General features: G+C 37.1%; 1 protein-coding gene across 1 annotated transcript in view; it reads left to right on the top strand.

Annotated features, from left to right (window-relative positions):
* The window catches only part of LOC150108611 (tetratricopeptide repeat protein 37), a 485,241-nt gene that overhangs the window by 121,646 nt on the left and 335,892 nt on the right, over positions 1–27,703 (top strand). Inside the window, exons 12-13 of the mRNA XM_090416072.1 lie at positions 4,545–4,648; positions 14,046–14,154. Of these exons, the coding sequence (XP_090272198.1) occupies positions 4,545–4,648; positions 14,046–14,154 (213 nt within the window). The remainder of the gene's footprint in view (positions 1–4,544; positions 4,649–14,045; positions 14,155–27,703) is intronic.

Below are 27,703 nucleotides of genomic sequence, written 5' to 3'. Positions count from 1 at the left end.
TATATAGCCTATTGTAGATAAGTTTCTTACCCTTTGTGTGTTATTTTATGATTTTGTTTATGTTGGTAGAATGTGTTGTTTATTCTCAGTTCATTGCGTTAATAACTCATTAATATTGCATTAATATTTTCACTATTTTGACAATATTTGGATGTAATTTTTCTGCCCTTCCTTGTTTCCACTTTTCTCACATGCTGTTGATACCATGATGACATCACCTAAAGATAAGTCTTGGCAATCTTTTCTTCTGACTCTTGTATAGACAATCAAAGTAAATTGCCTTTACCTCAAATTGCTCACACTATGCCTCCTCTGATCTTTCACCAGAAGGATATCAGAAAAATTCTCGGTAGTCTTGATACTAATGTCTCCTGGTCCATGTGATATCTGTCTGCTTGCACTAAAAACGTGACTTCCAGAATTGACATCCATTCTGTATCACCTATACAAGCTTTTATCTTATAAATATGAAAAAATATGAAAGTCGACCATCAAACTATTGTCTCATCATAGTCACCTCAGTACCCTCTAAAGTCATGAAGGTTATTAACAGCTAGCTTCTTCACCATCTTAAGACCCATAATTTAACTAGTAATCACCACCATGGATCCTGTTGACTGTGTCACTCTTCTCTACATCAGACCTCTCTAACTTGATGGACCTAAGCCATGGAAAGATTTGAAGAAACTCATGTGGTTGCTCTTGATATTCCAAGGCATTTGACCATGCCTGAAAGCAAGGCCTTCTTACCATGCTTCCAGCTTATGGTCTTTCTTGACTTTTGTGATTGAATTGCCAATTTCCTCTCTGGTCATTCACTGTGTCATGATGGCTTCCTGTCATCAAATTTCTTTTTCAGTGACAGAGCAGCCATTGTTCTGTACTCTCCTTCCCCTTCTATACATCAGCAACCTTCTCTCTTTAATCCCAAATCTATCCATAGTTTTGTTTTGGATAGTACTCTCCATTTCTCACTTTCATTTGAGAGAAGCTTTGTGGAACTCAAATGATTCAATCCTCAAGATTTTCCATAACCTATGTCTTAAACACTGATCTCATAACCATTCTCAAGTGGGATGAACATAATCTAGTGAATTTCAGTACTATCAAAACATGGTCTTGTCTTTTTATCCAGAGGAAAGATTTTATTTCAGTCTTTCTAACTTTTGATGTTCCAGTCTCCAATCAATGTCGTTTTTTCTCCTGAGTTGTCTTTCATGTCTATCTTATCTTGGCATGAACAGTCTTAGCCTCCCCAGAACCTCCCAAACACTTAGTATGTTTTTATATTCAAAACACTGTTTCTCTCTTGCTCAACTCCTGATACTTTGTAAATTCCACTATAGACAGATTTTGGAATATTTTTCTCATATTTGGGATGATGTGCCCATGTCCTTCCTAAGAATTCATGATTGTATACAGAGGAGAGCAATCTGCCTAAAAAAACTGGTTCCACTCAGACACTCTTCACTTACTTTCTCATAGACATTGTTTTTTACATTACCTTTTATTTATTTTATATATCTTTATTATTATTTTTTTATATACATACTTTCATAGGTACTGTTCCACTGAAATGACATTTATCTGCTTTCTTCTAATCATGTAAGAATATGAGCAGCCACTAATCAACATCTATGCACAGTTGAAATTCCAAGCATGTTGAACCAACTTGATCTTCCTTCATTCTGTTTACCTCTTTGGAACAGCTTTCTCAATACCATCTTTTCACCATTTTTCCCAATGAATGTACTCTCCTGCTTTTCAAGAAACATGTTAACAAATTCCTTGTCCATATATGACAATGTTGTGTCCTGTTATGTGACCGTGACCTCTAATTTAACGAGTTAAACATTTCTGGTCAAATCTAATCTAGCTTCCTTTTTACATTTTAGATTCCATACCTCAAATATTGATATGTATGTACTCTGATTGCATTCATCTTGAATATATTCTATCACTGCATATCTCATTGATAACTTTTCTAAGGATATTCAAGACAATCAGCATATCCTTATTATTATTATTATTTTTTTGCATCACCTTTATTATATAAATCATAAATAATTCATATAACTGTTAGTGATTGCTAATAAAACTAGTACTGCTTCTGTATGTGTGTGTTGGGGAGGAGTGAGACAAAATTTGCAGACCTCTGTTATGGAACCACAGACACATGCATTTCACCAACGGGAAGACAAGTGTGATTTTTATATTTATATTTTACACACACACACACTGAATGGCCATGTTATCTGTGACATTGTTGGAACTTTTTTCATTTGGTTATACTATAAATTAAAGATACCAAGAAATTATATACTTGGTTTAATAATTTATCCAAGTTTAAGCAAACAAAGTTTGCACCTGAAGTATTTTCAGGACTGGAGTAACTCGTATAAGGAAGCTAAGACTTCACATCACTTGCCTTAGTATCCCATAATGAAAGCACATCTCCTTGCTGACGTGACATGCATTATGGGAAGGGTCACTACCCAGACCGGTTTCAATCTTTTGTATAGGTGAAGCGGGCTCTAAAAATAAGACGATCCCGAAAGATCACCCAACTCAGCGTTGTTCCACTCAATGACAGGCTCACCCTATCACCGAGAAGAACTTCTCAGCATTGGCTCTACCCAGTGGCAGGCTCACCCCACCACCAAGCAGAGCCATAATCTCAGGCCCCACTCAGAGACAGGCAAAGACCTACTTCCAAGCAGAGCCTCCCAAAGCCAGATCTGCCCTGCACCAGTTTCCACCCTCATTGGGGTCTCATTAGTGAGTAGGTAGACCGGTTTCAACCTTTATTAAGAACCCTTCAGTGGAAGCCAGACCCAGAAGTGATACTAAGATTGAAGTAATGCAGAAGTCATACTTTCATATATGAGTTGTCAAAAGGTGTCGCACCTTATTATTAAATTAATCTGGATTAGAGAAAGTTGTTGGAAGTTTTTTCACTTAGTTATACTATAAATTAAAGATACCAATAAATTATATACTTAGTTTAATCCTTTATCCAATTGTATGCAAACAAAGTTTGCACCTGAAGTATTTTCAGGACTGGGGCAACTCGTATAAGGAAGCTAAGACTTCACATCACTTACCTTAGTATCCCATAATGCATAGCATTATACATGTCCACAAGGAGATGTCCTTTGCATTATGGGATACTAAGACTTCACATCACTTGCCTTAGTATCCTATAATGCATAGCATTATACATCTCCTCAAGGAGATGTGCTTTGCATTAAGGGATACTTAGGCAAGTGATGTGAAGTCTTAGCTTCCTTATATGAGTTGCCACAGTCCTGAAAATACTTCAGGTGCAAACTTTGTTTGCTTACACTTGGATAAAGGATTAAACCAAGTACATAATTTCTTGATATCTTTAATTTGTCTGTGGCATTGATTCAGCTAAGTGGTGCTAAAAAGTTCCTCTGGGATGTTTGTCCATGCTGTTACAATGGTGCTACTGAGAAATGCTCATTCTACTTCATCCCAGAGATGCTTTACTGAAGTAAAGGAAACTTGCTGTCATGTTCCTCGAACTACTTCGAACTCTCTATGTGCTTTGTGGCATGGCACATTGTCTAGCTCAAAGTATCCATTTGATAGTGGGTAAACTGCAACCATGAATGGGTGAACACGATCAGTGACAATGTCAAGATAGGCTGTGGCATTCAGGCAATGTTTAACTGGTATCAGGAGACCTAACACGTGCAAAGAAAACGTTCCCCACACTATTACACTCCCACCTTAGCATGAGCTGTTGCTGCTTGAGTCCATGGCCTAAGTTGTTCTGCCATATTCTGGTTCTGCCATCAGCTTGATACAGTACAAAACTGGACTCGTCAGACCAGGCAATACTTTTCTAGCCATCAGGTGTTCATTGTTTGTGATCATGTGGCCACTAAAGCCACATCTTCCTGTTCTTTGCTGACAGCACTGGGACCCAGGATGGTTGTCTGCTCCTGTACCCCATCCATGACAGCGTGTGGCAAACTGTGCACTTTTAGGTGTTCTGACCACAGTCAATGTTGTGCTGAGCTGTGATTTGACTGGTTGTGTCCCCTCATAATCATGTTCCACAATCCTTACTGTCCTTCTCTGATCTTGTGCATCAATGATCTATTTCCATCCATAGGACTGCCATTGGCTTGAAATTGTCTGGATATTACACCACTCCTGGCACGCTGTTTTTCATGAAAAGCCAGCCAGAGTAGATGTTTGAGATACCTTGCACTAGCATGTCTGGCACCAACTATCATACCACACTCAGAGTTGCTTAAGTCATGCCTTTTACCCATTCTGATGCATCATAAGCAAAAAACTGTCGGATGCCCTGTCTGCCAGATACATATAAAGCAAACTACAGCCATGTGACTCAGCATCTTCTGGAATGGTCTATTTTCCTAAATGGGAAAGTGTTTTTAATAAAGTGGTCATTCAGTGTATATGCCATATACTATAATGTTATTGTTTTCTTGCTGTGTAGTGTCTCAGGACTATCAAACTATGTATAAAATGTTTGCATAATTTGACAGATGTGCAAGGAACTTCAGGAAAAGTTGGATAGCTGTTCGGAGACATTACAATATGAAGGACATATATTACTATTACAAAAGAAATACCCAAAAGCTGAAAAACAGTAAGATTAGTTAGTTTTCTTTGGCATTTTTTATAATAATAATAATAATAATTCATAAGTTGGTTTAAAATTTAAAATATGAATCTTTTACTATATAATTTATCCTGTGTACATTGTGTGTGTGTGAGTGCTTGCTTGCATGCTAAAATTTTGGAGTCACTTTAAATCAGAGCATCTAATGAGGTTGTCACATTATTTTAAAAAAAAAAAAACTGCATATCACATTGCTAATGAAAAATTGCAGAACTTATAGCACATTGTATGTATGAACAAGAGGAGAAGGAGAAAGAAAGAAAGTCTTCCTCACAGGCTTTCTTTCTCACAGTGAAAGGAAGACTGTTCCAGAGAACAGAGGCAGTATTTGGAAGAAAAAAAAAAAGTACAGGAATAATAGTGGTCATTCAGCAGAATATTGTTCATGAAAATACCCATTGAAGAGACACATTTAAGTCAGATGTGTCTGTGAGAAACTGAATGTCTGTGAGAGCATGATTAGAATAAGTCTCTGAACCAGGGGATCATCAGTTAATTGTATTATCCTCTTCTGCAAAGCATTGGTATTAAATAAGGTGGTTTTAGCCCCTCATCCCTTCTCTCCACAAATAATGGGTCAGCTTCTGGAACAGTCTACACCACCATTAACATAAAAAGCATCATTGGAAGATGTAAGAGCAAGATACCTACACAAATACAATGTTAACATGAAACATGTAAACCATCCAGGTAAGTGCTTCCTAAATAAAATAATTAGAACAGAAATATAAAAATATCATCATCATCATCAAATTTTTGATATGCAACTTAATCAACACGATTAGTTTACATTACTAGCTTCCTACAATATATTCCTTCCAAATTAATCTATAATGTGTTTGGACCACAATGCTGACAGATCTTGCATTTCGTTTTTCTAAGAAACTGCATCAATCCACAAAGGTTTTGGTTTTCCTCTGAATCTTTTAATTCCATCCTGATAAAAAAATAAATAAATAAATAAATCAGTAATAATAAAAAATGTGTTGCTTTTCTTTCCTAATCTGTTTAAGTGACCATGCCAACTTAGATTAGTTCTACTCATACATTTCTTGAATACAAACAGTATCAGTTTCCTTTCTAATGGCTTTATTTTTAATGTGATTCTGCTGTGAATGTCATCTCTTTATTCTGCTAATTTTTCTCATTACTTTCATATCTGTAGTTTCTGGTCTTTGTTCAAATGTTTTATTCTAACTAAACTTTCAAATCCGTAAGTTAAAATTTGATTTGAACACTTCTTGGTTACTCCTAGTTTCATGTTTTAGTTAATTTCTCTCTTTTTCCATATAAATTTATTCAGCTAGCTCCCAACCACACTAACACATTGCTTATTTTATTATCTATTTTTAAATTAAGTTTATCATTTGCACTAAGAATCTGTATACATAGTTTCTTCATTAAAATGCAATTGATGTTTTCTATGGTCCTGTGTGTTTTCATAGTTTCTGACTTTTTAATGAAGATTTTTAAGTAAAAGTTGTTACAGCAGCTATCGACTTGCATTAAAAATAGCAAACTTATAAGAACAACACAAATTGTTTGAATTTTCTTTAACATTGAGATTTGGTCAGGACTTAACAAGGGTTTGTGAATGGGTTTGCTATAATAGTGTTTTCTGTAGGAAGAGTTGACTAAATTCAGTTTAGTTAAGGAATCATGAAGACTTGCACTGGATTGTCAAGATATTGTCAGCACTCAAGGACATGTGAGCAGAGCTAATGTAAATTGGTATGGATACTTAAACAAAACAGGAGAGGAAAAGTTAGCAAAAGAGGTATTTTATAACAGAAAAAAAACAAACAAAAGATCCAAAAGAAGACCTAGATCTAGATGGATTGATGCAGCATGAAGTGCCTAAGAATACAATGTTCTGTTCCTGAAAATAACTAATTTATTTGGAGGAAGTTGTTAATAGGAAGAGAGAGAGTAATAATGTAAACTTATCATATGGTACTATCATAGTATCCTGTAGGGGTTGCTTAAGGGACAAAGCTAGATAACTAGGAGAAGATCTCCACATAAAAGTTCAGAGAACCGAACCAATCAGATTCTGCCGAATGTGAAATCCTTACCTTGTGAATGAACAAGGATGGGCCAGCAGTTTGAAATTTAGCCAACCAAATTGTAGTCTGTATTCCCTTAAAACAAATGATAGTACAACATTGTGAAATTTCAGGTTAGGGTATTGCTCAATTAAGCAAGGCCTGCTGTTTTCCTTAGGGAACCATGGCAAATGAAAAATCAGCTACCAGAACAAATTTCAACTCAGCAGCTGCAGAATTCAAGATAGGCATCATCAACATAAGAAGTATCAACAAAAAGAAAAAAGAAATTAATGGAACTGTTTGAAGTATTAGAGTAGTGCCATATTTACATAATTAGTGGCATCAAAACAGAGAAGACAAAAAGAGGCGTGTGATTCCTCTAAATAATAAAACACAAGATATAATATTCAGGCAATAACAATCATGGAAAGGAAGTATAACTATAGTACTCAAAACTAAACATGAGGATAATCTTCTTGAATGGTAAACGATATTAACTAGTGATGTGGACACACATCATGGGGAGCAAGACAATGAGACTTATTTGAACTTTGTTCTCACATAAGGTTAAACTAACGATAAAAGTGGAGGAATTTTTCAGATCATTACAGAAGGCAGCTAACATGAAGAAAATGGGAAGTTGGTCCTTGTTGGAAATCTAAACAGCAGAGAAGAAAATGAATATCAGATATATAGAAATATGTTGGGAAAATTTGGAGATAAGAACAAAACTAATAATAATGGTAAGTACTGACTGGAATTTCGTTCAGGACTTGAAGATGTGCACAAATAATTCACATGGAGAGAAAACACGAGAAATAAAAGTTTCATTGAATATCTTGATAGCATGGGCATTAGAGTATACAGGGGATTCAAGATAGAAAGTGATCACCATTTAGTTTTGAGCAGGATAAAATTTAATCTCATATTGAAAAGAAAAATATATTTGATAATTTTAAAAAGAATCAAATTCAAGCATCTGTCAAAGTTGAATTGTAGACTGAAATATATAAATATTTAAGGGGGAAAAAATGAAAGAATTAAAAAAAAAAAAAATCAACCCTTGCAATCTCAGTGACAGATTTTGAAAAAAAAACAAAAAAAGCATTGATTGATCAGCCAAGAGACATGTAATGAAATTGTCTGCAAGAAAGGAAAAATCAGAAACTCATGAAGTTAAAGAAGCAGTCATTGAAAAGAAGGAAGTGTCATGAAACTATCTAGGAAGTAAATCATCATGTGCGCTGAGAGAAAATAAAAGAAAAATGGAAGAAAGCAAAGTGATATGTAAATGTAGCTAAACAGAAGTCATGTAAAGACTGATAAGTCTTCCCAATTAGCTACATTTACAGTTAGCTAATTCTTCTGATTAGCTACATTTACAGAAGATTGATATCAGAAAATATCCAGTGTTCTGGAGGCTATCAAAAAAAAGCTCAGAAATGGAGAAAAGAGCACAGTAAAATGTATCAGTGTTGATAAAGGTGATAAGAAAACTGAAAATGCTCTTGATGTTTGGAGTAATTACTTTAAAAGATTCATGGAGGCAAAAATGAAATGTTAGAGCAATTACTTTACTTACAACTAAGAAAAAGTAACAATGTTTTGACCTCTATATTAAGGTCATCATCAGGAATACATATCTATGAATTAAAACATAAGCTACATCACAATATACATAAGTAAGCTATAGTATAGGAGAGAATGACTACTATTTGGGTATTTTTGGTAAAATATATTTATTTTTAACTACGTTATACCAACTAGTTTTGCCAACTGTGGCTTTTGGCTTCATCAGGGTTGAAATTATATAAATGTAAGAACATCATCATCATCAAATTCCTGCCATGTACCCTCAAGGGGTGTACAGGATATGATAGTACTACATGAAAAAAAATTACATCATTACTAACTTCATATCTACAATTTTCCTCCAAATCAATCTGTTACTTGTCAAGACTCCAACATTATCAGATCTTATATTTCTATCATCTAAGGCACTTTGTACCTATCAATCCACCTATATCTTGGTCTTCCTCTGGGTCATTTTGCTGCCAACCTGGCAGAGAACACTTGTTTTGCTAATCTTTCTTTGCCCATTCTGTTTAAGTGACCATACCACCCGAGATTAGCTCTGCTAACGCATTCCTGGATGTTGAAAATATCAAGTTCTTTCCTAGCATCCTTGTTTTTAATATGATTGCCATTGATGCCATCTGTTCACGCCTATAATGTTTCTCAGGACTCTCATATCTGCGGTCTCTAGTCTTTGGTCAAGTGTTTTACTTCTGACCCAGCTCTCAGATCCATAAGTTAAAACTGGTTTGAACACTGTCTTGTATACAGCTAATTTAGTGTACCGACTAATTTCTCTCTTATTCCATATGAATTTATTCAATTGACTTCCCACCATTCCAGCTTTGCTGATTCTGTTGTCTATTTCTATATTTAATTTACCATCTTCACTAAAAATCATGCCTAAGTAGCTGAAATGTTTTACTTGTTCCACAGGTTCTCCGTTCACAATGCAGTTGACATTTTCAATGATTCTGCCTATTTTCATTCTCTTTGTCTTTTTATTGCTGACCTTCATACCATTTCTATTACAAGAGTTATTCAATTTAGTCAAGGAATCTTGCAGACTCGTAGCAGATTTATTAATAAGTATAACATCGTCCGCATAAAGCAAAGAGCTGACATTAACATCTCCAATTTTGATATCATGTTTAATACCACTTTCCTTCATAATGTGATCCATATAGATAATGAATAACAGAGGGGGCAATGTACATCCTTGTCTCACACCAGATTTAACATTAAACCATCTTCCTGTACTTCCTTCAATTCTAACTGCTGACTTACAACTCAAATAAAGACTAAGTATTGCTTGATATAATGCCTCATTGACACCATATAACTGTAGCATATTGAATAGCTTCTCTCTTGGCACCTTATCATATGCCATTTCCAGATCTACAAAACTCAAATAGAGATCTTTTTTATATTTCCATGCTTTCTCGACTATTTGTCGTAAAGTGAAGATCTGATCCTGACAGCCTCTATTTGACCTGAATCCAGCTTGTTCTTCACCAAGCTTTTCTTCTACAATTCTTCTCAACCGTTTTTCAAGTATACTTGCATATATCTTACCAGGAACACTCAGTAGGAAAATACCTCTGTAATTTTCACATTCAATTTTATTTCCCTTTTTATATATGTGGGTACTATGAGAGATCTACTCCAATCATCGGGAATTCGTCCCTCTGTCCAGGCCTTCTGAACTATGCAGTGTAGCCACTGCAAGACTTTTATACTACCATACTTCAGTATTTCTGGTCGAATATCATCTACTCCTGTTGCCTTTCCACATTTTAAGCCTTTGATGGCTTTTTCTGCTTCAAGTATGGATGTGAATTCCTGACTATATTCCTGTTGAGTGTTTTTTACCACTGTGCTATTACTGCTTGTTTCATTTAGCAATTTCTCGAAGTAATTAATCCATACTTCAAGGATATCTTTTTCTCCTGTTTTCATGTCACCTTTATCATCTCTAACTCCTTTTACAGTACTCTTTCCTCCATTTCTAAGCTTCTTCAACAACCTCCAAAATATTTTGCCACCTTCTTGATATTTATTTTCTATGTTCTTGCTAAAGTCCTCTGACTTTTGTTTAGCTTGTTTTACACAGTGTTTAGCTTTCTTGCATTTGTCTCTGTATTTTCTAAGAGCACAAGCTGACTTATTTGCCAAGAATTTTGATTTTGATATGCTTTCTTCGTTTCCTTCACTGCCTCTTTAACTTACTGTGTCAACCATGGAGTTCTGATTTTTCTATCCTTGCAGACAACCTCTCCACATGCCTCTCTGGCTGAATCAATCAAGGTTTTCTTCAAGGCTTGCCACTGAATCTCTAAAGTTTGGTTCCTGTTCTCAAACTCTTTCATTTTTTTTTTCAATAATCTTTGTGTATTTTAGTCTACAGTTCACATCTGAGAGCTGCTCAACTTTTGTTCGCTTTAAAACTTTCTTACATGTTATTCTTTTCAATATGAAATTCAATTTTATTCTGCTCAAGACTAAATAGTGATCTTCCAATTTCAAATCATCTGTACACTCTGGTGTCCTGCACCAGGGAGAAAGCATCACTATCAACAATAACATAGTCAATGAGACTTTAATTATTTCTTGCCTCTTCTCTCCATGTGAATTTGTGCACATTTTTATGTTGGAACATGGTGTTAGTAATAATCAGTCCATGTCCTGAGCAGAAATTGAACAAATATTTGCCATTATTATTAGATTTGCTCTTTTCTCCAAATTTTCCTAATATATTTTTGTATGCCTGACAATCATTTCCTACTCTGCTATTTAGATCCCCAAGAAGGACCAACTTTTCCTTTTTCATTGTGTCAGTTGCTTTCTCTAAATCCTCAAAAAATTCCTCCACTTCTGATTTAGTAGAACCTTCAGTGGGACCGTAGGCACAAATAAGTCTCATTGTCCAGTTCCCCATTCTGATATTTGCCCACATCACTCTACTTGAGACTGCCTGCCATTCAAGAAGATTAACCTCGTATTTAGTGTGGAATACAATGGCTACTCCCTCTTTTCCTTGATTGTCATTACCTGAATATAACATTTTATATTTTTTTTGCTCAGAAAGATCTCACCAGTTTTTGTCTTTTTTGTTTCAATCACCCCTATTATGTTGATCTGATAATTATCTAATTCCTCAGCTAGCTCCATTTCTTTGCCATTCTGGCTTCTTATGTTGATAGTACCGATCTTTAACTCTGGTGATGTTGAGTTGGGGTGTTTTTTCAGATTCTTTCTTTCCAATCAAATTGTAATTCTTATTGGTGAACCAATAAGAATTACAATTTGATCGGCTAAATCCCAAATTGCCAGCCCATCCTCGTTCGTTCAGTATCCAGGTAGATACCCAACAGGGTGCACCACGAGAAGGCGAGGTTTGGGCATTAGGTTAGAAGCCATGGTCGGTTCTCCACATTCCTTTAAAGGCTATCTGGAGGTCTCCTCTCAGTTATACAGCTTTGACCCTTAAGCACCCCATGTAAGAACACTTAAACACTAAAAAACTGTTTGCACTGAAACCATAAATTGACCGAATACAATTACATTTTTATAAAGCAAAAGAATGCGTACATCACACGTATAGCACGTGTATGATCTACTAGTTATTATGTAGGAACGTTCTGTAGTTGGCAGCAAAATTTAATTCTGGTATGTTGAAAGATCTAATGATGTTCTTCCAGATCTCGGGCAGAATTAATCCTTGGTTTCTATTTAGGTTTTCTTCTGAACAGAGAACTGTTGTGGCTTCTTTTATCATTCGGGAGTGGAAATCCTCCTCTAAGTAGGGCATGGAGCTTTTATCCCATTCTATAATATGGTTTGTCCTAGCAAAATGGAAGGCTAATCCCGATTTCTCTTCTCTATTATTATTGATGTCTCCTATGTGTTCTTTTTTTCTGATTTCAAAACTTCTTGAAGTTTTGAAATTGTTTTTAGCCAAGTAGTCATCCTTTTTCAAATATTCCGGAGTCTACAACATACCTTGCTCGTGTGGCTTAAACTATGTTGAAAGTTTATTTTTCACTTGGTCAGACTATAATAAATTTAGTTTAATCCTTTATCCAAGTGTGTGCAAACAAAGTATCTTCAGGACTGGGGTAAAGTGGTACGACACCGGGCAACTCCTTGCAAAGGTGGAGCAAACTACCAACACTCCTATCTCAGTATCTCCCATAATGCAAAATACATCTCCTTGCTGATATGTATAATGTTATGCATTAAGGGAAGGGCCACTACCCAGACTAGTTTTGACCTTTATTTAGGTCTCTTCAGTGGGAGCCAAGCACAAGATAGGAGTGTTGGTAGCTTGCTCTACCTTTGCAAGGAGTTGCCCGGTGTTGTACCACTTTACCCGAGTCCTGAAGATACTTTCAGGTAGAAACTTTGTTTGCACACACTTGGATAAAGGATTAAAGTAAATTTATTATGGTTTAAACTATATTGGCCAGACTTCAAGAAGTTTTGAAATCAGAAAAAAGGAACATGTAGGAGACGTCAATAATAATTGAGAAGACAAATTGGGGTTAGCCTTTCATTTTGCCAGGAGTAACCATGTTATAGAATGGAATTAAAGCTCCATGCCCTATTTAGAGGAGCATTTCCGTTCCCGAATGATAAGAGAAGCCACAACAGTTCTCCATGTTCAGAAGAAAACCTAAATAGAAACCAAGGATTAATTCTGCCTGAGATCTGGAAGTCCCTCATTAGATCTTTCAACATGCCAGAATTAAATTTTGCTGCCAACTACAGAACATTCCTGCATAATAACTAGTAGATCATACACGTGCTATACGTGTGATGTACGCGTTCTTTTGCTTTTCTAAAAATGCAGTTTATTCGGTTCATTTATGGTTTCAGTGCAAACAGTTTTTTTAGTGTTTAAGTGTTCTTACATTTATATAATTTTAACCCTGATGAAGCCAACAGCCTATGAAACTAATTGGTATAACTTAGTTTAAAATAAATATATTTGACCAAAAAAACCTAAATACTAGTCATTATCGCCTATAGTTCTCGTGGTCAAAAATAACCGTTTTTTTATCATAAGCTATAGAATATCTGCTTTGTTAACTGTTCTCTAGTCCATGTGGTTAGCCTACTGACTATGCGCTTTGCAACCATATGCCTGGTGAGGGAGTGTCCTAGGTTCGATTCCTGTCGACAACGTGAGGAGCTTAAAGATATTTCTCAGCCATAGCCAAGTTAGCCAGTCTTGGACATGGATAGCAGGGTTTTTCATCCTGTAAGCAGGCAAACTGGTCCCTTGTACACACACAGGCTACAATCATAGGATATAGTATTTAATCCCTCATTAAGAGGACTCGACCACTCCTAAGGGACGGTCGAAGAATGGGGGAACCCCCACATGAATAAAATAAATATATAAAACTGTTCGCTAGCTTGGTTTTCACATCAGGATTGGGTTACCCTCCTGGAAACTTGGGTTTCCTGCAAAACTGGCAAAGCAGACTGAAGAGCATTTTACAGTCATGGTTAGCTGGTATCACATTCATTCAGCCATAATTCTGAAATAGTGATAACTGTTTTGTTCATTTCCATGGGATTATTTCAGCGTTGAAGAGCCGAGGTGCTAATTTTATTTTGAGTTGTTTATGTAACCTTTCTCTTTTTTTATCAAAAATTATTTTACCTATTTTCATTACATATTTCATGTTATAATCTTATGCAAGAAATTTACATAGATTTGTATTTTCTTGTAGATTATTGAACGCTCTAAGTGAAAAAGAAAGTGCTTTCACATTTCATCTTCTTGGTGTAGTATACTGGGAAACCCAAAGAGAAAAGGATGCTTTTCATACTTTTATTAAGGTAATTTTTACATTTTGAAATGATTTAAATCTATAATCATGTTAAGTTAAGGGGATAATAAATCCCTCATTATTTTAAAGCCGGATACGAAACTCGGAGATCGAAATCTAAGAATTTCATGCCGAAGAACTATTGGCGAGTCCAAGCGAAAGTCAACACCTGGATAGTACAACACTAGGGCAACTCGGAGCAAAGGTGGAGCAAGCTCCATCACTATCCTTAATATTTTCTCATAATGTAAAACGCAACTCCTAGGAGATGTATTACTGTTTTACATTATGAGGAGAGGTTTTGACCTTTATTGAGGTCTCATCAGTGAGTAGGTAGACCTGGAATATCAAGGTTTAAGTGAACTGACCTTACATATACCCCTACTAACGAATTGTCAGACCAGTGAACCCATATATTATTATTACTATGATAAAGAGCCAAGAGGCTGTTTTTCCGGCAGTGTAAATTAAGTTAAAGGGATAATAAATCCCTCATTATTTTAAAGCCAGATATGAAACTCAGAGATCGAAATCTAAGACTTTCATGCCGAAGAACTATTGGCGAGTCCAAGCGAAAGTCAACACCTGGGTAGTACAACACTAGGGCAACGCAGAGCAAAGGTGGAGCAAGCTCAATCACTATCCTTAATATTTTCTCATAATGTAAAACGCAGCTCCTAGGAGATGTATTACTGTTTTACATTATGAGGAGAGGTCACTACCCAGACTGGTTTCGACCTTTCCATACCCAGGTGTTGACTTATGCTTGGACTAGCCGATAGTTCTTTGGAATGAAACTCTTAGATTTTGATCTCCGAGTTTCGTATCCGGCTTTAAAATAATGATTGATTTATTATCCCCTTAACTTAATTTATGCCACCGGAAAAATAGCCTCTTGGCTCTTTAGCATAGTATTAATAATATATGGGTTCACCGGTCTGGCAATTCGTTAGTAGGGGTATATGTAAGTTCGGTTCACTTAAACCTTGGTATTTCAGGTCTATCTACTCACTGATGAGACCTCAATAAAGGTCGAAACTGGTCTGGGTAGTGACCTCTCCTCATGATGTAAAACACTAATACATCTCCTAGGAGCTGTGTTTTACATTATGAGAAAATATTAAGGATAGTGATGGAGCTTGCTCCACTTTTGCTCTGAGTTGTCCTAGTGTTGTACTACCCAGGTGTTGACTTAAGCTTGGATTCGCCGCTAATTCTTCGGCATGAAACTCTTAGATTTCGATCTCTGAGTTTTGTATCCGACTTTAAAATAATGAGGGATTTATTATCCCCTTAACTTAATTTACGCTGACGGAAAAATAGTCTCTTGGCTCTTTATTGTAGTAATAATAATATATGGGTTCAACGGTCTGGCAATTCGTTAGTAGGGGTATATGTAAGTTCAGTTCACTTAAACCTTGGTATTCCAGGTCTACCTACTCACTGATGAGACCTCAATAAAGGTCAAAACCAGTTTGGTAGTGACCTCTCCTCATAATGTAAAACAGTAATACATCTCCTAGGAGCTGCGCATTATGAGAAAATATTAAGGATAGTGATGGAGCTTGCTCCACCTTTGCTCTGAGTTGCCCTAGTGTTGTACTACCCAGGTGTTGACTTACGCTTGGAGTCGCCAATAATTCTTCTTATCTTAGTCAGATTATCGTATCAGACTTTAAAATAATGAGGGATTTATTATCCCCTTAACTTAATTTACACTGCCGGAAAAATAGCTTCTTTATCGTAGTAATAATAATATATGGGTTCACCGGTCTGGCAGTTTGTTAGTAGGGGGTATATGTAAGTTCAGTTCATATATCCCGTTAACTTAATTTCGCTGCCAGGAAAATAGCCTCTTGGCTCTATATTGCTATAATCATGTTTTTAATATTTCTTACTGTTGCAACATGGACTTTTTTGAATGTGACACCCACCCACTAATGTACTATAGGCTGTAAATCTATAATGCTGCAGCACTGTGAGTGGGCTGCTTTTTTTTTTTTTTTTTTTTGTACATAATCTTGAAGAGATTATTTAAAAAAGAGATTATATTGGTCACAAATAGCATCAATATGTGTAAATTGAGAGGAAACAGGAGAATTCCTCGTGGAGAGAGGAGCCAGGCAAGGATGCAAGTTATCACCATTATTGTTTAACTTTTATAGTGAACAAATGTTTAGAGTGGCACTTGAGGATGTAGAAGAAGGAATAAAAATAAACGGAAGAATCATTAATAACTTGAGATATGCGGATCATGTAGTAGTGATGGCAGAAAGTGAAAATGGGTTACAACAAATTATTCAAAGAATTGAAAACTCTTGTAAAGAGTATGGACTAAGAATTAACACAAAAAAGACCAAGATAATGATAATGGATAGAAAAATAGGAGATAATGTAAAAATAAGATGTAGTGGAAAGATTTTAGAAGAAGTGGAAAGATTTTAGAAGAAGTGGAAAGATTTCAATATTTAGGTAGCTGGATCTCAGAGAAAGGAACTTCAGAGTTGGACATTAGAAATAGAATAGGTAAAGCTAAATCGGAATTTATGGAAATGAAGAGAATTTTAATAAACAATAACACTAAAATAGGCGTTAGAATTGGAATAGTTAAAGCAACAGTTTGGAGTATTGCAAGTTATGGAAGTGAGTCATGGACACTAAGAAAGAGAGATATGGAAAGAATTAATGCATTGGAAATGTGGTGTTATAGAAAGATGGAAAAGATTAACTATACAGAAAGAATATCAAATCAAGAAGTTTTAAGACGAGTTGGGATGGAAAGAACACTGTTAAAGAATATTATGCAAAGAAAGACTAGATTTGCAGGACATCTTCTGAGAGGTTCTTCGGGACACCTGACAAGAACTATATTACAAGGGAAAGTTGAGGGGAAGAGAAGACGGGGAAGACCAACTAGAGAGTGGTTTAATGACATCGTGGAATGGACTGGTTTAAGAATGATGGAAGCGACTGACAGAGAGAAATGGAGAAGAGCTGCTCATCTGCTGCAACCCTCTTGCTAGAGGATGCTACCGGACGACAACATAATCTTGAAACTCTGCACATGAAGCCAAATATATAATTTTTTTGAAGCTCTTCAGGTTTAGGTGCCAAAATTTATCTCCCATCTAAAGAGATTCACAAACATCCATGTCCATGGTGGAATTTGAACCTACAGTTTGTTTGTTAGAGAGCAGATATGCTATCTGCTCAGCCAACCAAGTTGGTATTAATTTAATGCCAACCTGTTTGGCCAATTTGTAGCTAGATTGAATCATCATCATCATACCACTAATTATGGGTATAGACCATATTGGTCTGTTCCGGTCTCATTATCCATCCACGATCCTTTTTTGAGGTCTACCCTGCCTTCTCTTTCCAATTGGCTTAGATCGAATAAAACTCCTTTTCAAGCAAATGAAAAGATGAGGGATTCATCACAAAAACATAAGTTTCATATATTATTGCTCATACTAGTTGAGTTTTCAGTGGTGAGCCATGATACTGTGAAGAAGCATGCATTATCAGTAGGGTGGTGTTTTTTCATCCAGTGAGCATAAACTTCACTAATTGAGTTTCTATGAATACCATTTCTCGTGCTATGTAAAAGTGTATTATCTTTCATTATACTTACTAGGACACTACTACTACTATTATTTTGAAGAGATCGCTTTCTTTACAGAGAGTAAATATTTTCAGTTATTGCCAACCAACAGAGATGGTTATGTCAAGTGGATAATACATGAGTTCAAGTGTCGGCACAACTCCACAATTAAAAATCATAGACCCTGAAACAGTCACAAATTTAGAAAACATTATGTAAATATTTTCATATTGCATTCTTCTGTTTGAAAAGATGTGGAAATACCATTTTTAGATTCATTTTATTTGTCCCTCTATATGTATGTATGTTATTCTTGCACTCTTGCTGGTCACATTTTATTCAGATTTCGTATTCGGAATCTTTACAAAAATTTGTCATTTAATATTTGCATCATGCACACATTTGCAGGATCATAAAGCTACAGAACTTTTGACAGTATAGATTTACAATAAGTTCACTATGGCTTGATGGAATTTAATAAAATTTAGGATAGACATAAGATGTCCATGCAGTTCAGTTTTTGAGTATTTTAAATGTTAGAATGATTCAAACTGATTTTAATAATTCTGTATTGGCTTGATGAAATTTAATAAAAATTATTATTTAAGCTCTGATCAAAACTGTAGAATCAAAAACAACAAATCTAGTTTTCTTAACGTCATGGAAGAATACAATAGGCTGTTTACCAAAATAGAACTGAAAGCTGCTTTGCTTAAATGTCGTCCAGCTACTGTGGGACCTGATAATATCCATTGTGTTATGGTATACATCTGTCAATGTCAGCCATGAATCAACTGCTGCACCTTTATAACAGAATTTTCTGTGAGTGCATATTTCCAGATACCTGGCAAAAGGCGATTATTGCGTTTCCTAAGCCGGGGACAGATCCAAAATTCCCAAATAACTACCGTCCAATTGTACTGACCAGCTGCTTGTGCACGATTCTGGAAAAATGGTTGACTCTTATCTTTTATGGTTTCTGGAGAGAAACAACCTTTCCTCCAGAACACAATCTGGCTTCCAAAACTATCATTCTACTACTGCTCATCTTGTCTGGCTGCAGATGCCTTCCTAAAAAAGCAAGTATCTAGTATCATTTTTTTTTTTTATATATGGAAAAGCATATGACACTGCTTGGAGATTTGGAATACTGAAAGTTTTATATAATTTCAGCCTTACAGGGAATCTCCCTCTTTTTTATCAAAACTTCTTATCCAACTGAATCTTCCAAGTCCATCTGGGTACTGCCCTCTCCTGCCTCTATAACCAAGAAGAGGGAGTCCCACAAAATTCTGTTCTAAGCATGAGACGTTTTGCAATCAGGGTCAACTTGATAGCAGAACAATGTCCTCCATCATTAAGTAATGCTCTGTATGTGGATGACTTTACCATCTTCTGTCACTCATGTAATATGAAAGACATAGAAAGACAGCTGCAGCTAGCCATTGACCATCTCTCATAATAGGAGCTTTCAAATGGATTTAGATTTTCACAGTAAAAGACAGTTTGTGTGCATTTCTGCCAGAGGCATGGTCTTCATCCAGACTCATATCTCTGACTAGGACAATCACTAATCACGGATACACCACAAGCCAAGTTCTTGGGACTGATATTTGATAGTAAGCTCACTTTCCTCCTTCATGTATGTCAGTTATGGGACAAGTTCCATAAAGCAATGAACATTCTACTCAACCTGTCTTCCACCCACTGGGTGCGGACAGATGTTCTGTGCTTCAATTGTACAGAGCACTGATAAGATCAAAACTTGACTATAGGTCCCAAGTCTATACCTCAGCCAGGGAGAATACACTGAAATGGCTAGACCCTATTCACTCTCAAGCCATCAGAACTGCACCTGAAGCATTTTGCACATCACCTATTCCTAGTCCATATGTCGAGGCAAAGAAACTACCTTTGTCATTTTGATGCCAACAGTTGTCTATGGTGCCGAGAGATGTGAATGACGTTACCATACACAGATTGTAGCAACTTTACAGAGCTATATGCAATAGAGCTTGCATTAGATGTTCTCAGATACGTAACTAAAATAAAATCCCTAACAGAGCACCTCGCATATCCAACTATCTTTTGACAACATTTCGAGAATTTCTACAACACTTGACAGGCTGCAATAAAACCCTTTAGTTTGCTGATAAAAATTCTCCTACAAGCTCTAAAAATGGGGGCAGACAACATGGCTCAGACACTTCCAAATTCCCTTCTGCTCTGCTTACTAAATAACTTAAGGAAATTACAATGTACAATAGAATATACATTAAATTAAACTTTAATATATTTCCAATATTTTTGCAACGTCACATTGTCATCTTCAAAGCAACTTGCAATAAAGACGCGTGCATGCAGGCACTACATACAGTAAATGAGGATGAAGCAGGAAACTATCGTTTCTCCTAAAAGTTCTGATGATGCCCCCTAGTGGGCTATGTAGGTATTCTTGGCTGTTGGGCTGAAGGTCTCATGATGTATGTCTCCCAAATTTGGGGCAGTCTCATGCAACCAAATTTGTTGAGGTTTGGCATGTTTCTTAGGGCTGAGGCTTTCTTCCACCGTATTCTGTGGCATGTATCCAGAGCATGGTCTGCAAGACCAGAGTGGCTGTAATGGTGAAACCGGATGTAGTCCTTGTGTTTTGTTTTTCTGATATTCGCTGTCCTGCCCGTTTGGCCAAAGTAGGACAACTTACAGCTGCATGGGACCTGGTATACACCAGGTAGGTCTAGGGGAAGTGGTTGGTCTTAGTGGAGCAGATAAGGGATGTCAATTTTCTATATGGTCTGTAACAAATGGTCAAGTCATGTTTTTTTAAGATTTTGGTAATTTTTTCCAAGGTACCTCAGATGTTCCATCAGTCTGGCAGGTGACTAGTGTGTCTAGGAAGGGAAGGCTGTTGTTTTCCTCTTTTTCCAGGGTGAACTTGATTCTGGGTGTTGGTTGTTTAAGTGTGTTAAGAAGGAGAGGAGTGTATTAGAGCCATGTGGCCAAATAGCAAACACACACCATCAACGTAGCGAAGCCATATGGTTGGTTTTTGTGGGGCAGAGTTTAAGGCTTCAAAGGTCTCCATAAAGAAGTTGGCCAATGGTGGGGAGAGAGGTGAACCCATGGTTGTCCCCTCTATTTGTTTGTAGAATTTTCCCTGCCAAATGAAATAGCATGAGTTCATTGTGAACTGAAATAGGGCTGAGATATCGGAAGGAAATTTATTATTTATCTTAGTATTTCCCATAATGTAAAACACAACTCCTAGGAAATGTATGATGTTATATATTATGGTGGAAGGTCACTACCAGACTAGTTTCGACCTTTATTGAGGTCTCATCCGTGAGTAGGTGGACCAAAGTAATACTGAGGGTATAGCGAAAAGAACTTATATACTCTGCTATATGAGTTGTCAAAGAGGTGCACCCATTAAATTACTTAAATATAAAGAGCCAATAGGCTTCATTTCGGTGATGTAACATTATTTAAATTAAGGGGATATGAAATCCCACATTGTTTCAAATCCGAATAAGAAACTCAAAGATCGGAATCAAAGAGTTTCATGCCAAATATAGTGAACTATAAAAGTATCGGCGGATACTAGTGTAGCCAAAGCACGTAGTACAAACTAGGGCAACTCGTAGCAAAGGTTGGTAAAGTTCTGATCACTATTCTTAGTATTTCCCATAATGTAAAACACAACTCCTAGGAGATGTATGATGTTATACATTGTTATATCTATATTTTCTTCTACTTTGTATATTCCTATCGTTGCTATTGTCTTTACCACTGTTATCTACACTCTCCCATACAGTAACTTCCTTTCCGGCTTCTGTAATAGTTTTCTAATAAGTTAAATAAATCAGCTATCACTTTCTTTTTCTTAAACAAACCATGATTCAGGCTGCTCCCAAAATTTTGTCACGTGTAATCCTTTCATTCATTAGGGCTTTGTCTGTGTATGGGACAAGGCCCTAAATTTATGTCCTCTGAGACAGTCTGCTTGTTAAATATTGACGAATTTATTTTTATGCTGCACCAGCCAATACAGAGGATAGATAAGACTCTTATCCAAGGAGGCTGTCTCAGAATAATACACAGTAATAAAATTTCAAACTCTAAATCTAACTGTTCTAACTTCTCTTTGTTTTACATGCAGTCGCCTGAAAGATTAAACTACATTCATATGTCCCTCCCGCTAGGTTCATTAGTAATTTTATGAGTGGTTATTTGAATTCATAAAATTGGCTGGATTCAGGCAGATGATATAAAACATATTTATTAAGGCTTAAGAGATATACATGAAAATTATAAGGTACATGATTAACTTAATCACTTTCCTAGCAAAATTCTGATATCAATATTAACGCTATAATACATAAATCATAACTTGGACCATAGAGTTCCTATAAACCTACAATTTTCCAGCTTAAATTATCTTATCCTCAATCACCAAGGTCACTAATCATCTCTCACAATATATCAAAGTTATTTCACATACAGATCCTTTCTAGGGAAACATTCTTCTAAACAGGGACAGGTTACTGCCAAATGGGATAATCACTAAAGTTCTCTACAACTTGTCCATTCATAAATTAACCTACAGAGTTCACTCATATCTTTAATTGGAAATCAGATACTTTAACATTCTACGTTACCATCCTGTGGAATGACTTTCTGTTCTGTCTTCAGCCTTGTCTGGACATCAAGGCACCTTTATGGGCTACCGTTCTTTGGGTCACTTATGATAGCATCACAATCAGGTTCTCCGAGTTGATAAGGCGATGTGCCATTCTGGTCTTTCTCTGGAACCGCAGGAACACATCTATATCATCGGTCACTCAATATAGCTTAGCTATTCTGTTATGAAGAGATAGCTAGCTCTGCCTCGTGAACCTCGATAAGCCTTTCATGACTCCTACGGCCGACCCGGAATCATCCCTTTGGCGGAGGTGGAGAGCCAACATCCAAAAGCGCAGGAAACAAAAAAGCCTCTTGTGGGGGGGAACTTGACCCTTATATTTTCCCTCTCTTTCTCGGAGATTCTCTTGCTTAATTACGTTGATTACCGCACGGCACTCATTCACTTGCGCGTGGCGTTTTTTCCGAGAATGTGTTCTAGCTTCGCTTTCCTTATACATTCTCCTTCCCTCAGGCCATACGTTGTACTGGACGGTTAAAGTGTGACCCTTGGACTTTAGCTTACACTCAGCTTGCTTTCACACAATACATAGAATGGGATACTCTAATTAAATAATAACCTTAAATAAATTCCTTCATTTGACTCTGTACCAAACGGGTTAAGTCACACATTTCTTAGACTAGACATTTCTTCAGTTTTGCCTTAAATTATAATGTACATTTCAATTTCCATTCCAAAACACAATATTCTCTGCCTACAATTGAAGGTAATTGTTCCTGAATACTTTACATTTTTTTATTTTCAATTTTTGATTATTCAGGACACAACAACATTATGGTGGAAGGTCACTACCCAGACTGGTTTCGAAGTTTATTGAGTTCTCATCAGTGAGTAGGTAGACCAAATTAATACTGAGGGTATAGTGAAAAGAACTTATATACATTGCTATACGAGTTGTCAAACAGGTGCACCCATTAAATTACTTAAATATAAAGAGCCAATAGGCTTTATTTCAGTGATGTAACATTATTTAGCAGTTGTGTTTACATTATGGTAAATACTAAGAATAGTGATCAGAACTTTACCCACCTTTGCTACGAGTTCCCCTAGTTTGTACTACGTGCTTTGGCTTATGCTAGTATCCGCCGATACTTTTATAGTTTACTATATTTGGCATGAAACTCTTTGATTCCGATCTTTGAGTTTCTTATTCGGTTTTGAAACAATTCGGTTTTAAATTAAGGGGATTTAATATCCCCTTAATTTAAACTTTAATATATTTCCAATGTTTCGACGTCACTTTGCCACCTTCAAAGGAACTTACAATAAAGACACGTGCATGCAGGTACTAAACACAGTAAATGAGAATGAAGTGAGGTAGCAATGGTTTTCCTAAAAGTCCTGATGGTGCCCCCTAGTGGGCTATGTAGGTATTTTTGGCCGTTGGGCTGAAGGTATCCTGACGTAAGCCTCCCAAATTTGGGGCAGTCTCATGTAACCAAATTTGTTGAGGTTTGGCATGTTTCTTAGGGCTGAGGCTGATTCCATGAAAAGTCTTTCAAACTTGAACTTGCTACGGTGTATTATTTTGGCTTTCTTCCACTGTATTCTGTGGTGTGTATCCAGAGCATGGTCTGCAAGACCAGAGTGGCCATACTGGTGAAAACGGATGTAGTAGTCCTTGTGTTCTGAAATGCTGATATTCGCTGTCCTGCCTGTTTGGCCAAAGTAGGATAACTTACAGTTGCACGGGACCTGGTATACACCAGGTAGGTCTAGGGGGAGTGGTTGGTCTTTAGTGGAGCAGATAAGGGATGTCAATTTTCTATATGGTCTGTAACAAATGGTCAAGTCATGTTTTTTTAAGATTTTGGTAATTTTTTCCGAGGTACCTCAGATGTAGGGAATGGTGATGGATTTAGAGTAATCCTTGTTGTGAAGGATAGGGGGTTGTGGTTTACTGGTTTCAATATTTTTTGGATTTTTTTTGGGAGGGGGGGGGAGGGGGTTGTCATTGGCTGAGAAAGTGTTGAGGATGTGATTTAGTTCATTGGTCATAGGGCATTGTCATTTGAACAGATTAGTTTAGCCCTGTTGTATAGTGTCTTAACAACTCCATGTTGTTGTGAAGGGGGGGGGAATTGTTGGTGAATGTATCTGCCTGTATGAGTGGGTTTTCTATAAACTGAGAAAACTAAAGTTCCATTAGTCTGGCGAGTGACTAGTGTGTCTAGGAAAGGGAGGCTGTTGTTTTCCTCTTTTTCCAGGGTAAACTTGATGCTGGGGTGTTGGTTGTTTAAGTGTGTTAAGAAGGAGAGGAGTGTATCAGAGCCATGCGGCCAAATAGCGAACGCATCATCAACATAGCAAAACCATATGGTTGGTTTTTGTGGGGCAGAGTTTAAGGCTTTCTCTTCAAAGGTCTCTATAAAGAAGTTGGCCAAGGGTGGGGAGAGTGGTGAACCCCTTCTGCTCTGGCAATCTTACCTGCTAACATGTAACTTTTTCTCTCAGATGGCTATCAAAAATTTCCACTCCTGCTCTTGTCTACCAGCAGCTCTTCAAAGCTCATAGAACTGAATACTCTAATTATGTATCTGTCTACACAAATGACTCAAAAATCAGAAGACCTAGTGGGATCTTTTGCCATATCTTTTCAGACACCATTATATCTACAAAAATCCCACCAGATTTTAGCAGTTTTACAGCAAAGCTCTATGCAATAGAGCTTGCATTAAAATACGTTAGATTCAATTTCTTTGAAAGGTGTAATATTATGCACCTTTCAGATTCGCAGATTTCTCTCTAGGCAGTAAGAAGTAGAGCTACAGTAACTTCCAATACTCTCTCTCGAATTCAACACACCTCCTCTCTCAGTTATGGAAGCTACAACTATTTGCTTCTGTTGGATTCCAAGCCATCAGATACTGGGATTAAGGGAAATGAGGCTGCAGATACTGCAGCAGGATCAGCTTTCCTCTCATACATCAACCATCTGCTTATACTATACAGAGATTATCAGACAAAACTCCTATCCTAGTGGCAGCTATCTTGGAACAGAGATACTAATAATAAGCTCTACCAAATTAAACCTGAAATTAAATTATGGCAGTCTATCCTTCGCAGAGCTCAAACAGAGGAAGTTGTTCTTACTAGGCTCTGCATAGGTCAAAGTCATCTCCCACTATGTGTGAGAAATGTATCCACCTGTCTTATCATTTGTCATATTTTGGTGGAGTGCTGAAAAACTTTACATGAGAGATAACTGGTAATTAATTTACGGAATTAACAACGCATATGAAGTATTTTAATTAAAGATAACTGTAATGAATCACTTCTATATTTCGGCAATGTCACATTGCCATCTTCAGAAACATCAAGATATGGTATGTGCACTAAAACGCTGCCGGGATAACAAAGTGATCCCCAACTGTGTTAAATTGAAGCACCGTTTCACTTCCGAGAAAGCTCTACGCATTTATAACCGCACTAGCTTCGCCCTGTTAAGAGAACAAATTACCGCGACGCGCGTTCTCCTGGCCGACGAAAACAAAACCTTACGGGCGCTAGAAGAAGAGCTTTCTAACACACTCGGCCTTGATCTTTGGTCTATACTTCATGACATCTCATGCACATCGGCAAGAAAGGAATTCGAAAAAATACGTAGTCGGCACGTGAAAAAATACGAAAACCTGACAAAGACTTCTACTTCTGTACCCCAGCCACCACTTAACACAGTAGTCAACCTCTCGTCGGCAGTTTTAAAGCCTGAAGCACTCACCGCACTTTCACGTGGTCACAATTTCGCCCTAGCTCCAAAAAGGATACTTGCTGAAGAAATCATGATCCAAATAGAGCGTGGAATTCGCAACCTGCCGAACCACATCGCCAACAACGTGAGACTGGATGTAGTCGGTGTTCTCACTAAAGCCAAACCTCCGAAATCCAACTTATCCAAAAACGAATATACAGCCCTACAAGAATTAAAAAACAACAAAAAAATAGTAATCACCAAAGCTGATAAGGGAAGCGCCACTGTGGTACTCAATCAAAAAGACTACAAAGGTAAGCTAAATTCTTTAATACGAGACCGTACTACTTACCTCCCCATTGAATATAATCCGACCAACTCTCAGATTAGAACTATCCACAGACTCCTTAAGAAGGTCACTTCTTGGCCTGTGGAAGTCACCAACAAACTTAAACCTTATAACTCTAGACCCCCCCCGATTATATGGACTCCCAAAAATACATAAACAAAATGTGCCATTGCGTCCCATAGTGGATGGCATTGATTCCCCCACATATAAATTAGCCAAACATTTAGCCAAAACGCTCACACACTACACTGGCAACACACCATCACACATAAAAAACTCAGCCCACTTTAAAGCCAGTATAGAAAACCTCACACTCCAACACACTGACATAATGGTCAGTTTTGACGTCTCCTCCCTATTCACTAATGTCCCACTCAAAGAAACCCTTGAGCTCATCCAAGCCAAGTTTCCTCCCGATATCTCAGCCCTATTTCAGTTCACAATGAACTCAGGCTATTTCGTTTGGCAAGGAAAGTTCTACAAACAGATAGAGGGGACAGCCATGGGTTCACCACTTTCCCCACCCTTGGCCAATTTCTTTATGGAGACATTTGAAGAGAAAGCCTTAAACTCCGCCCCACAAAAACCCACTATTTGGCTTCGTTATGTGGATGATGTGTTTACTATTTGGCCACATGGCTCAGACACACTCCACTCCTTCCTAACACACTTAAACAACCAACATCCCAGAATCCAGTTCACCTTAGAAAAAGAGGAAAACAACACCCTCCCCTTCCTAGACACTTTAATCACCCGCCAGCTTGATGGATCATTGGTTTTCTCTGTTTACAGAAAACCCACCCACACTGGCAGATACATTCACCAGCAATCCCCCCCCCCCTCACAACAATATGGGGTGATAAAAACACTATATAACAGGGCAAAATTAATCTGCTCAGATGACAAGGCCCTGACTATGGAACTAAACCACATCCTCAACACTTTCTTAGCCAATGGCTATAACCCCAAAAAAATCCAAAAAATACTAAAACCTATAAACCACAACCCCCCTCCCCCCCTCCACAATAAAGACTACACCAAGTCTATCACTAACCCCTACATCCAGGGCACCTCTGAAAAAATAACTAATATCCTCAAAAAATATGACCTTACTTCCTGTTACAGACCATATAAAAAGTTGGCATCCCTTATCCGCTCTGCCAAAGACCAACCACTTCCCCTAGACCTACCTGGTGTATACCAGGTCCCTTGC

Source organism: Typopeltis vanoorti, chromosome 3 (genome assembly GCF_054136105.1).
Source record: "Typopeltis vanoorti isolate ZY-2024b chromosome 3, IOZ_Tvanoo_1.0, whole genome shotgun sequence".
NCBI classification, from domain to species: domain Eukaryota; kingdom Metazoa; phylum Arthropoda; class Arachnida; order Uropygi; family Thelyphonidae; genus Typopeltis; species Typopeltis vanoorti.
Note: the sequence above shows the minus strand (reverse complement) of the source record. Positions and strands in the feature narration are given on the sequence as shown.